General features: G+C 39.9%; 1 protein-coding gene across 1 annotated transcript in view; it reads right to left on the bottom strand.

Annotated features, from left to right (window-relative positions):
- fcho1 (FCH and mu domain containing endocytic adaptor 1) overlaps window positions 1–12,314 on the bottom strand; it is a 79,559-nt gene that overhangs the window by 11,900 nt on the left and 55,345 nt on the right. Inside the window, exons 9-17 of the mRNA XM_049586935.1 lie at window positions 10,452–10,548; window positions 10,182–10,299; window positions 9,993–10,017; window positions 7,141–7,201; window positions 4,745–4,938; window positions 4,098–4,122; window positions 3,878–3,934; window positions 2,882–2,933; window positions 335–459 (exon numbers count right to left, since the gene is read on the bottom strand). Coding sequence (XP_049442892.1) covers window positions 335–459; window positions 2,882–2,933; window positions 3,878–3,934; window positions 4,098–4,122; window positions 4,745–4,938; window positions 7,141–7,201; window positions 9,993–10,017; window positions 10,182–10,299; window positions 10,452–10,548 — 754 coding nt within the window. The remainder of the gene's footprint in view (window positions 1–334; window positions 460–2,881; window positions 2,934–3,877; window positions 3,935–4,097; window positions 4,123–4,744; window positions 4,939–7,140; window positions 7,202–9,992; window positions 10,018–10,181; window positions 10,300–10,451; window positions 10,549–12,314) is intronic.

Below are 12,314 nucleotides of genomic sequence, written 5' to 3'. Positions count from 1 at the left end.
TTTTTGATCATATCAGACAGCAAATCAGCTCGGTTGCAAGTAAGTTGATGTACATGCCCCTCGAGTGTGGCTTAATATACAGTTTATTTGAAAAATCTTTACAGTCATACTCATTGTACATTACCAGACTTTCCTTTAATTTTAGTATTTGATCTTTAACTTTTGTAAGAGGATAAAGGACAAAGACCATCTTTTCCCAGGGACGTTTCCCACCAGGACTAGTCTGATTCTGGCAGTATTTATTTACATCAAAAAAAGCAGCTGGAAAAGGGGAGGTCTTATATTTGGGCCAATACATAATCAATATGAATCGACAATGAAAATATTCTCTTACATTCGGTCGCACCAAAAGCGCTCTGCTCTCTGAGTTGTTCCCGACCATCAAAGCTTTTGGACTTGAAGGCCGATTCCAGCGGAGGTCCGAAGAGACTGTCTGAACCTGATGCCGTTGAACTTAACCTGATGAAGAACAAAGAGGGAGTGAAGAAGAAGATCAGGGAGAGTGAGAGCAGTAGAGTGATGAGGAGGAGATGTGATAAAGTGACAACAGATATGTGGGTGTAAGTGAGAGATGAGGAAGTTGAGGAATTGTGAAGGATGAAAATAAACTTTGTAAAAAAGGAAAATAACCAAAATCCAGCTCTAAATCCTGAGTTGTTTCTTCTGCATAACTGTAAAGTCTGTAAACTTTCTAATTAGTAAATGTAAGAATAAAAGTTAAAGAAACTGTATTGTAATGATTTACTGTCCATGATTTTGTTTTATGAAAACGTTCACACCAAACTCAGAGTTGTAACTCAAATAATATCTCCTACTTGGAAGGAAGAATTGCTGACATATCAACAAACCAGTGCACTGACCATCTTGGAATAATAAGTGAACACTCCCAGTTCAGAATACTGGGAGTTTTCCAGTTCTTCACATTCTGAATGCAGAGGACAGCATTTTATTTTCTCAGTGTACAATTAATTAAAATTAAAATTAAACAAAGGTCTACTCTGAGAGATTTGTGGCCTTCTAGTTAAAAAACTACACATCAATTTTTCTGAAAATTAGGAAAGTAACTCTTAAAGCCACAGTCAGTAACTTTTATAAAAAAAAAAATAATAGCCTTTTTCATATTTGCTATAACTGTCACTATATTCACACAACACTACATAAGACAGATAAACTGTGAAAATCCAACTCCTCTGCCTACTCTATTGCCATGTAGCACTTCTAATGACCTTGCTGCGTGTGAAGAAAAACAACCAGAGCCAAGGAGTCTCTAAAGCAGCTGTCAATTACTCTGTGAAATGCGATTAAACTGTCAAACTAAGCAGCCCTGATCAAATAGAAATTCAGATTCTGTAACTACATTACATATTTCTCACCTCAAATGTTTTCAGAAACATATTTTAAGGTACTTTTCAGCTGTAAAATGAGAAAATTTGTGACCTGGCCATGTGAATACAGTTAGACAGAGAACCAAGCATCGCCCACAAGCCAGACCGGCTTTCTAATTTTACAGTGTAACAGTAGCTTACACTAAAATGTGTTTCTAAAAAAATATGAGGCAAGAAAACGGCAATGCAATAACAGACTAAATTCACATTTGATCAGCGCTGCCAAGTTTGACTGCAGTTCATGGAGCAATTGATATGACTGAAAGCTGTGCTTGAGACGCCTTGGCTTTGACTGATTGTTGCTGCCGCACCACAATCTGATTCTAGCAAATGCCATTAGGAGTAGTGGGGGGAGTGGAGACATGATTTTTTTCAGTGACAGTTTCAGCAAATATGACACAAAGTTATTTTCATAAAAGTTACCAAATATAGCTTTAATATGGAGGTAAACCTGTCCTCATTATGTATGAAATTACAGCATATGGCCAAAGACATGGTTTGGGCTAGGGCGAATGGTCTACAGCTTAGGAAACCTCCTCCATCCACACCTTTCTAATACTGGATTGGGAGGATCTGCCTCCAGAACTTTCAGAAACCAACAATCTGACATTCCCACCCGTTTCATGCCGTGATTGATCGGGTGAGTGGAGGTGAGAAAGGAGCCAGCACTTTAACCACTCTCTTTAGGTCTCTGTTCATTCTTGACACTATTTGTCACTTTTCATATGAACAACTGAGTGAAAATATTATTATACTTATATTTTAACCATTATCGTGTCTCCCTCCTTCTCTATGATGGCTCACTTTTCACTCCGCCTTTGAGTGTGGCTGTTCTGAGCATGACATTTGATTCGAATTCACTTTATTATCAGAAAAAAATCAGAAATTTGTCCTGCACCTTCGACATCTGAGATTATGACATTATGAAAAGTGGATGCAATACAACAAATAAATTACTGAGTACTGGAACTGGAATGCTGACAACAACGCAAACCTTATCACCCAATGATGTTGAAACTCACTAACACTCTTGCGCCTGGGATGGGAGCAAACTCCTACAGCCAGGTTGCAAAATCTTCCCAGTAGATTAAAGGGAGGCAGTTACTGCAAGTGATTAACACCTGTGATTTTGTAACAAGACCACTTATGGGTGTAATGTCTAGATATCCACATAGGCATACAGGATATATTGTATCTATTGCAAAAGTGCTCTTTAAAACGATTAAAATCAAGTAAAAGAAAATGGTGCTCTGTCTGAGCTGCAGAGGAATGTAAGACGAAGGAAAGAAAAAGAAAAGTGAGGTGACGAAGGTAAAACCAGCAGACGGACAAAAATAAAACAAGGATGGTGACATCGGAAACACTTTGAGGAGGAAACCTGAAGAGCTCCAAACTGCTGAAAAGGCCACTGATGACGCAATTTAACCTCCAAATACGTCTCCCTCTCTGCACCGCTCAGAGACAGATATGAGATATGAAGGGCAGAGCCGTCTCACCTGCTGTGATCGGGACTGGAGGTGGACCTGCGTAGGCCCTCCTGCTCTCCATCTGTAATGAGACAAAGCACACACACACACACAATGAGATGCAGTGACTCACTGCAGAGGATGTTCCCTAATCAGGACTAATCAGCAGCTCGGTGTTCTTCGTCACAGCGTTGATGGGAGGATGAGATCGAGCGATGAGGCGACGTGAGGAAAAACCCATCAGCCATTACCTTCTCTCTGATAAATACCAGCAATTAGCCCGGTCTCACTCAGCTCCAGCCACCACTGCACAGCAACCGCTTTAATAAGGCACTCATCGTTAATCCTGCCACCTCTGGATTTAAGACAGTGCGACTCCCTGCTGATGTGAAGCAGCAGGTTGTAGCCTCCAGTCTAACCTGCCGGCAGCTAACGAACCTGACGGTGATAAAACATGCTGTGGAGCATGAGCCGAGGGCCGGGTTTGACTAATGGAGGGTGGCTGTTCATGCAAGGTCAGCCAAAGAGGAGATTTGCTGTCTGGAGGGAAAGGTGGGATCTAAACAGGCTGCTGGAGGTAGAGAGACGCTGCAGGAAGAAATAATCACTGAAGTCCTACAGATGTGGTTGTGTGTAAGAAACAGTTTTCATCCTGTTAACGAATGAAAGGCTAGAAACTTCAAACACCCATTCCAGGTAGAAATGCACAACATGACATGACCGATTGCTACAAAATTAAGGCTGCAATAATTATTATCTGAGGATTATGTTCTTTATAATCAATTCATCTTTTGGCCTTAAGAACGTAGAAAATTGTTAACAAAAAATAATCCCATTATAATTTCCAAAGGCCAAAGGTGACAGAATCAAAATTATGAAAAGAGCTGCCGAGTCATTTTCTGTTGATTGATCGATTGATTAATCAACTCATCGTTTCAGCTTTATACAAAAATATATATATAAAAAAGAACCTGACAGACAGATGGAACATAAACATGGAAAACAAGACAGTAAAATCAGACTCACCCCTGTGGGAGGCACCTTCGCTCTCTTCTGAGCGACCTCCCGCAGTACTCGAGTTCCCTGCAGAGACACAACAGCTTTACAGAAGTCTTTACCTTAAGATACAGTAAATAGACTACAACATACTGTATTTTTCACACTTCTTTACTGTGCAGGAAAGAGATTTGCTGCACATTCACAAACACTAATAACTCAGAAAATATTCAGACACATTTGAACTTACTGGAGAGATGTCGCTTGACTGACACCTGAAGTCAAGAGAGAGAGACAGATTTGGTCAATACAGCGGATTCATGTAAAGGAAAAACATGGTGTTCTTCTTGGTTTTTTTTAAATGTAAAAAAGTCCCACAAAAAGATAAAAAACAAGAAAGAATAAATCAGTTTCTCAGTACTTTCTGACACCTGTACACAGTTGTTGCATTCAGGTTCAAGCCCACTGGTTCCTATTGTTGAAGACAAGGACGTAATTTCCCAAAACAACTGGACACTGTAGATTTGAGTTAGTCCAACAGGAATAAATCGTGATTGTTGCAAATTAACATGCATTTGGGGATCTTGTTAGCATTTACAGCAGCAGGGTTTAAAATAATCTGCAGTGCTCTGTTGATCAAAATGAAGGAACATGTCTCCCAGTGGGACAGTGATGTGTTTTTAATAGTAACAAGAGGATGACTAAGATACTATATCAGGCTATGGCTATACAGACAAAACTTGTGGGCAGGATCAATTCATTGTTGGTTTGGTTTTTTTTTTGTGGGAATTGTTGACAATGAGAAGTTTTAGATTTATGCGTGTTGGGGTAAAATGCTGATGTCTTCAGAGGGATCCTAACAAACATACAGAATATGACAGAAATACGAAACACAACCTGTTGCCGGACCCCTCTGTTGGGCGGCAGAGTGAGCGCCCCGACGGTGGCTTTCAGTTCTTTCTCTGTGGCAGCGGAGTTATTGCGACTGCTGCTCGCCACCGGTCTGATCTGGATGTGGAACTTCTTGGGCTCCTCGTCATCAAAGTCCGAGTCACTGGAGTAAAAGTTGCTCTCCTTCTCCTCAGAGCAGCGTACAGAGAGAGGACGGTCAAGGAGAACAAGCTCATGTTTCAGTATTTTATGATTGTTGCTTAACTGAAACTTAATGCAACATGCAAAACACTAAATCAAATGCGAACACCTCCAAATACAGCCACTTAATATCAGCACACTTTTAATACTAAGCGTATAGATCACTGAATCAGTGCTACATGTGATTGCAAGCATTGTATTTTTCTGTTATTATTTTTGCACTTTACTTTCTTTTCTCTCTTTTTGTCTTTTTTTACTGCATCAGTTCTCCTGTATATTGAGTATCATATATGGCAAGAATGACCTTGAAGCTTAATAACATTTCAAAGGTAAGCAGCATAAATCCTTAATTACTTGTGCACAATTGTGGAAAGATTAAAAACTACTGCTTACTGTCAATATGTTACAACGCATTGAGCGTCTGTTACTGTACATTAGAGTTAATTGTGGTTTACTGTACTGTTATCACTTTCCAGGATCACTGTGTTGTATTACTGAAAGACAAATGTATTTTATATAATCATTGAAAAACTTAAAGTTGATGTAAATATCACGTCTGATGTCTACTAATCATTCTCATCTTCATTTCATCTCATATGAATGTGGGATGTTCTGCTGTGTGAGGTCAGAGTCTTGACTTTCTTACCTATATTTACAGTAATACGGCAAAATTCAATATATATCTAAGTTGTTCTCTATCTATATTATTTCAGATAATGACTTCTGCCTAAACACTTTTTGTCCCCTGTTGCCATTTGTATCTGAGATCTCTGAGAAATGCTCTCTCATTCTGCCCTGCACAACAAACATACAGTGAAATGACAATAAAGCTGAACTGAATTGAAAACACAAATGGAGGTGAGGGCTGCAGAACTTCAAATAGCAAAACCGCCACTTCCTGCCGCACCATCACCCCCACAGCTAAATTCACTTCCCCTTCCTCTTTGTTTGGATGGCATGCTGCTGCACGTTAAAGTGTTGTGTCATGTTATGTGAGGTGTGTCTTGTGTTTTTTAGAAGATTCAGAGAAACTACGGGACGTTTTCCAGCATGGGGGTTTTTGATGAACGTGAACCATCTATTCTGAGCAGGCGGGGGGCTTGATTGGGGGGGGGGGGGACAAAGTCAGGAAGAGTTGTTATCTCTGAGCTGTCAGGACTGAGAGCTGCTGCTGATAAATGGATCAGGGCTGGAGAGTTAGGACGTGGAGTATTGAGGTTAGGAGGACAATTCATTTTTATCCCCTGCAGGCATTTACTGCATCTGCATTTAACGAGGGGGATGCATTAAGTCATTTGCACCCACAAATAGGGTAGAGGCCTTTATAATTGTCTAGAGCTCTACAGCTAATGAGGCCATGAATTCAGCCATTTATGTAAATAAATTGGTTAAATCCGCCTCTCACCTCTGGCTTTCTGATTACTCCTCATTTAAAAAACCTCCATCTCAGTTACGGGCCTTTTTGGAGTCTATTCAGCGAGGCGAGCGATATCACAAGGTGATATCTTTATGAATCTAAAATTAGTCTGTGTTTCCAACTTAATTGGATTTTTAAAAAGATTCACAGTCATTCAGTGGAACAGTTTGGACCGATGTCTTGGACAGCACTCTCCACCATCATCACAACAGTAAAACACTTGTGGTCTGTGAACCAAATCTGGCCCACAACAGGGTGCTGGATGTCAACTGTTTTTGTAATTCACATGAATATAAATTGGTTCACACTGGGATTTTGTTTTTTACTTTGAATGTAAATAAGGTGCCAGAGTGTTTTTTATTTTACAAAATAGTGCCAGAGGAGGAGGATCCCTCTGACCCACTGACAGAGGTCCGGGCAAAACGCCCCTGCATACAGCTGACCTGTGTGGGGCTGCAGTGACTGGATTTGCCTCTTTGCAAAAATGAGGACAGCAAACAAAAGGCTGAAAACAGAAAATTCTTGTACTGATAAATATTATGAATGGTTGTTTATTAACTGGTTGCTGGTCTCCTGTCATTTTGCAAAAGTGGCCTCTGGGCAAAGCAGGTTGAGTATCCCTGCATTCAATCTTTTGGAAGAATGATGTTCATCTGTCCAACAGAGCTCAAGCGATAAGAAATCTGACTAATCGACAATCATTGTTTTTTCTTTAATTTTTAACCCTCTGTAATTACATTCACAGTGTGGCACAGAAAAACACCTACTGAGCAGAAAAGGATATCATTTTGTGTGCTGTCAGCTCGGATGACAAATCCCTCGTCGTCTACTTCCAGGGGTGAATTCTATATGAATGAACACACACACACACACACACACACACACACACACAGGAGAGAGAGAGGGAGTCAGACACCAGCTGGGTCAGCAACATGGAGACAAATAGCACTTCAGCCACATATCTGACACACAGAAGTGCTTTGTCGTACTGTGTAACTCAGCAGCTTGCATGTACTGCTGAGAGGCTTCCATCAGAGTCTGTGTGAGTGAAAACACAGACGCTACAACTGTTATGAAAGGCGTTAGTCAGTGCCTAGCTACTGTTAAATACATTACTGCAAGGAGGACAAACAGCTGTGTGATACAGCTGCAGGTGTGCTTCCAGTTTGATTTAAATCATGTCTACGTGCCGGGATGTCTGGTTACACGTCAGCTGTAGTCATATGATCTTCAAAATAAGACATGAGGGAGGCCTGATTTACAATCCAGCCAACGTGGGAGCAGTTATTTTTAGACTAAGTGTGGACATATACAGATGGTGTTTGATTCTGATTTCAGTAAACAGATCTTGGTAGGTTAAGTTGATATGGCAAGTGTAACTGTATCCATTCTTTTTTTTTTTTATCAGATCACACTGAAAGAAATCTGATTGAGGAACACTCAGAACACTGTAGTTAATGCATAACTGTGTGATTAGACTTTAAAAGTATAACTGCAGGAGCAGCTTAACTACAGTTTGACTCAAATTAACTACAGGTAGTAGTAAACAAAGTAAAAGGGTTGCTTGTAGTGATAAACCTACACCTAAACCTGCAGGTCAACTTGGCTTTATGGAGTTTTATCGTAAGTTTCATCTCGCCAGTCTGTCTGGCCCGCAACTTTACTGTTCTGGTTCACTCTCAGTGCTCCCGTGGCATCGTTATGCTACAACAAATAGCTGTTTTTCAGCAAAAAGTTCTAAAAACCCACTGCATGTTACCTGCTCCGCACCAAACAGCAGATAGACACAGTTAGCAACTAGCGGGTGAACAAAGTGGAGTTAGCAGCTAAAGAGTCAGATATGTCAGAGTGGATAATGGACTTATGCAATGCTTTTTCTTCCTCCGAGTGAGGATTGAGATACATGCAGTTCACATATTCCAGTCAAAATGAATATATATTTTTAAACGCTTAAAGATCCACTCATTACTAAAAGAATATGTCATCCATGAGAGACAATGACAAATACTGGAATGGTCAAAGTTGTCACGTGAAGTTTATGGTGTGCTGATGAGTCGCATCATCAACACACACATTGAGTTAAATAACAAGATAACATTCCACCTTAAAAGTAGCAGTCAACCATGTGCATTAAGTTATTTTTTTCTCAGACTACAGCTGCTGCTAAACATCCTTTCATTATATAGTTACTATAGTTATAGTGACCAAAAATGGGGACAGTACGGAGCGGTTCCATTGGTACCATCCACAACTTACCATAGTGGAAACGGGAAAAAAGCGTACCGAACTGAACTGTACTGTTCTGCTCAGTGGAAATGGGGCTTAAGTAGGCAATTGTTAACACTGATGCAGCCAACTTCTTACTCGTACATTTATAAGGCAATGATATGTCTTTTGCCCTCTGGTGGCCAAAAATCAATAAATGCAGCTTTAAGTTGTACAGGCTGTAACTTTCCCCAGTATCTAAATATCATTCATTAAAGTCAGCATCTCTTCAGACACCTGATAATATAGAGTGTTGCAGGAATCAATTCTAAAACCTGGAGATGTGTTAGCATGTTTGCATGTCTTGAATTTAATACATTTTTTAATGAGTTTTTGACTAAGTGCCTGAAAAAATGTCTGTGGTTAACACAATCTTAAGAGATATTTCTGTTCTCTGAAATAAAATACAGCAGTAAATAACTAACTTTTAATTTTTGAAGCTTTTAGGTGTCTTGGAAAAAAGGGTGTTGCTAACTATGGCAATTGCTTTCACATCCAAAATCATAAAATTGGTGTTCATTCTCTAAGATTATCATACTGAACAAAATGTGTGAGTATAATAAATCTTTGTTTGCCAATGGAAAAATCCCACCTAACTTCTGGGCTGACCTTCAATAAAGCGTTGTCGTTGCAGCACTCTGGGTAAAACACTTAAGTAATTAACAGACTATTATGATCTAAAGACAGCAGCTAGACACAATAATCAATCTGTATTACTGCAACTTTTGCAAATTTTCTTTTTCTTCTGATAATAACTGTCATAATGTTGAATATAGACGGTGAATGGACTGTAGAATGGACCTCTGCCAATATTACTAATACCTGTTACACCACAGTCAGAAACTTAATGCCCTTGAAAGTATAAAATAGCAGCACCAGTGGCTCTGTGACCTGCAGTTTACTTTACCACATCAGCCTGTTAGATAGCAGCGTCCAAAGCCCTTTCACAAACAAACACACGCACACACACACACACACACACACACACACACACACACACACACACACACACACACACACTCACATGCAGTTACGCATTTCCTCTGTCGCTGCCAAAGAATCACAGAAACCTCTTCTCAGAAGTACTGGAATAAACCTGGGAAACCCCACACCATCAGTCATGTCATTATCACACACACTTGTGATTTCCCACTCACCTTCTTTCAACAAATACAAACACACTCCTGTGCATGCTTCTCCTTGCACCTCCCTGAAAAAATACACGCACACACTCCTCTCACAGTACAGAAGTGCTCTATAACACATTTGTCTGCGGGGATAACTGCAGCTTTAGGAGTCAGACAGAACTGATAATTGAGTCAATGGTTTTGGAGCTGCAGTGTTTGGGTGTGAATTATATCTGATACTCACCGGGGTCTCCGTCACTGCTGAATCTCTGCAAATACGAAACAACAAAACACATAGATGTATTATTTTTCATTATTCAGCAGTAACTCAGACTGAAGCCAGTGGCAAAGAACGAACATCAAGATTCAATTTCAGAAGATCGGGGCTCATAGAGCACAGCATGTTTGTTTCTCTGTGTGTGCGTGCACTCACGTAGAGTCTGGCTCCTTGTCCCTCTTGCCAAGGCCGGGGATCCTGAAGGCTTTTGCTCGACTCTTCTTCCCACCTTCTGGTGCCAAAGCTGTCATGTACTCCTCAAAACCAACCAGAGCTGCAGACGACAGATGGTTTGACAAGAACAAAGAGCATTCAAAAACACAATACATGCATGTAGTCAAGTCTTGTATTTTGTCACAATGAATAATTCTGCCTCCATTATTCTGTTTTGAGTGTTTGAATCCATCCTAGGGAGCTGTATTGTACCTGGCCTGTCTTTGCCTGTGCCCTTCTGCTCTGCAAATTTCTGGATGAGGTTATCAATGCCGATGTTTTCCACATTTTGCTTGAATTCCTCGTGAACCTGCAGCAGAGCAGAGCAAGAATGATTATTTGGTCCTTTAAAAAACTTGTAGTATTAGAAAAGGTGCCATGAAAAATACTGTTTGTTATCAAAGCTCAGTGTGATGATGTCTTATGCAATGATGCATCTAGTTTAACATAGGAGTCTGACAGAAATGCCTTATGATCTCAAGTATACTGTTGGTGAACACATACATGAAACTGTTGTGCTGTACGAAAAATGTTGAGTTGCATTTATATTCTGAATACTACATTAACCTTATAGAGCCCTGGTGGATGCTAATATTAAAGGGGCCCTATATATTTTTTATTTTTTGTCATACACACACACACACACACACACACACACACACACACATATATGTATGTATGTATGTATGTATGTATATATATATATATATATATATATATATATATATATATAGTTACAATGCTGTTCATATTAACTGCAGCCAAAGTTTTAAATAATGAGGTAAACGTATGTAAAAAGTAAGCAAAAACCTCAGGCGACAGACTGTTCTGAATACTCTGCGTTTACCACTTTTAAGACAAGCTGGTGTCAACTCTTGATGGATATCTTTACATGTTCATCAGCTCCACGTGCGTTACTGTCGCCTACACTGCTTCATGTAGCTACATGCTAACGAAACATGTAATCTTGGTTACTAATGTTCATTTCTCGCTGATTTGATGTATTTGTGCTGAAACACATCTGACTGTGATGATTTTGGATTAGAAGGTTTTATTGGTGATTTCTGATGGTAGAAAGTGCTGATTTATTCCATTAAAGCCATTTCCCTGCTGCAATGATGGTGAAGGGATCACAGATGTATGGGAAGGACCGGATACAGCCATGGAGGTGAGGCCCTGTTCATTCCTATCAAAGTTGCTTTGTGGCAAAGAAAAAAACTCGATTTCCTAGGTATAACATTACTTATATCTTCTACATCATGGGCCCTATACAGTAAGCATTCAAGAAACTTAAGGTGGCATAGCGGCTTACTTCTGCCGGCCAAGCAGCTACTCCTGGTTTAGTGCTCCAACAAACTAAATGGGGGTAAAATGATTTATTCATGCAACACATCTAGACTTTCAAAACGTTATCACACCAAATGAATCAAATCTGGATGATGAAATTAGTCGTTGAGACGCTCAATAAAATGTATCCACTGATTTACAGACATCTCTTTCACCTGCACTTTGTAATTTCAAGTCTAGCCATTGTGAAAAATTGGCTTCAAAGCCTGGCACTATTCCTGAGGGCTTGGCAGGGATACCAAGAGCACAGAAGTGGAAGATCTGGAAAAGCTGACCAACTGGAGCAGACTGGGCTTTTCCGGGAGAGGGTCTTAAACAGACAGGTGCTAAAACAGAGCGATGAAGATGAAGGGTGATACAGATGTCAAAGCACGGGCAGTATGAGGAAGATTAAGTGTTTTTAGACTATTAAAGCATGTAAACATACTCTAGTAGAAACCTGAAAAAGAATATAATAGGTCCCCTTTAACTTTTAAACTAAAATCCTGTTGATAATAATGTTGATATTAAGCATTTTAACTATTCCACTATACTCCACTATACTATCCTTGCTTGTTGTTTAACATCATCAGTCATGGAGGAACTACATTACATTTTGCCAGTGTTGTGCCAAGTTATCACACTGAGCTTTCACTAAACATTACTCCACGGATAGTGGTAAGCACCGGTAAGGATGGTACGAGATTGACAGCATTCCATCCCGTTTGTTTAAAAAGGTTTTCAGCTCAG

Source organism: Epinephelus fuscoguttatus, linkage group LG10 (assembly GCF_011397635.1).
Source record: "Epinephelus fuscoguttatus linkage group LG10, E.fuscoguttatus.final_Chr_v1".
Taxonomy (NCBI): domain Eukaryota; kingdom Metazoa; phylum Chordata; class Actinopteri; order Perciformes; family Serranidae; genus Epinephelus; species Epinephelus fuscoguttatus.
The sequence above is the reverse complement of the archived record's forward strand: the minus strand, read 5'-3'. Positions and strand labels throughout refer to the sequence as shown.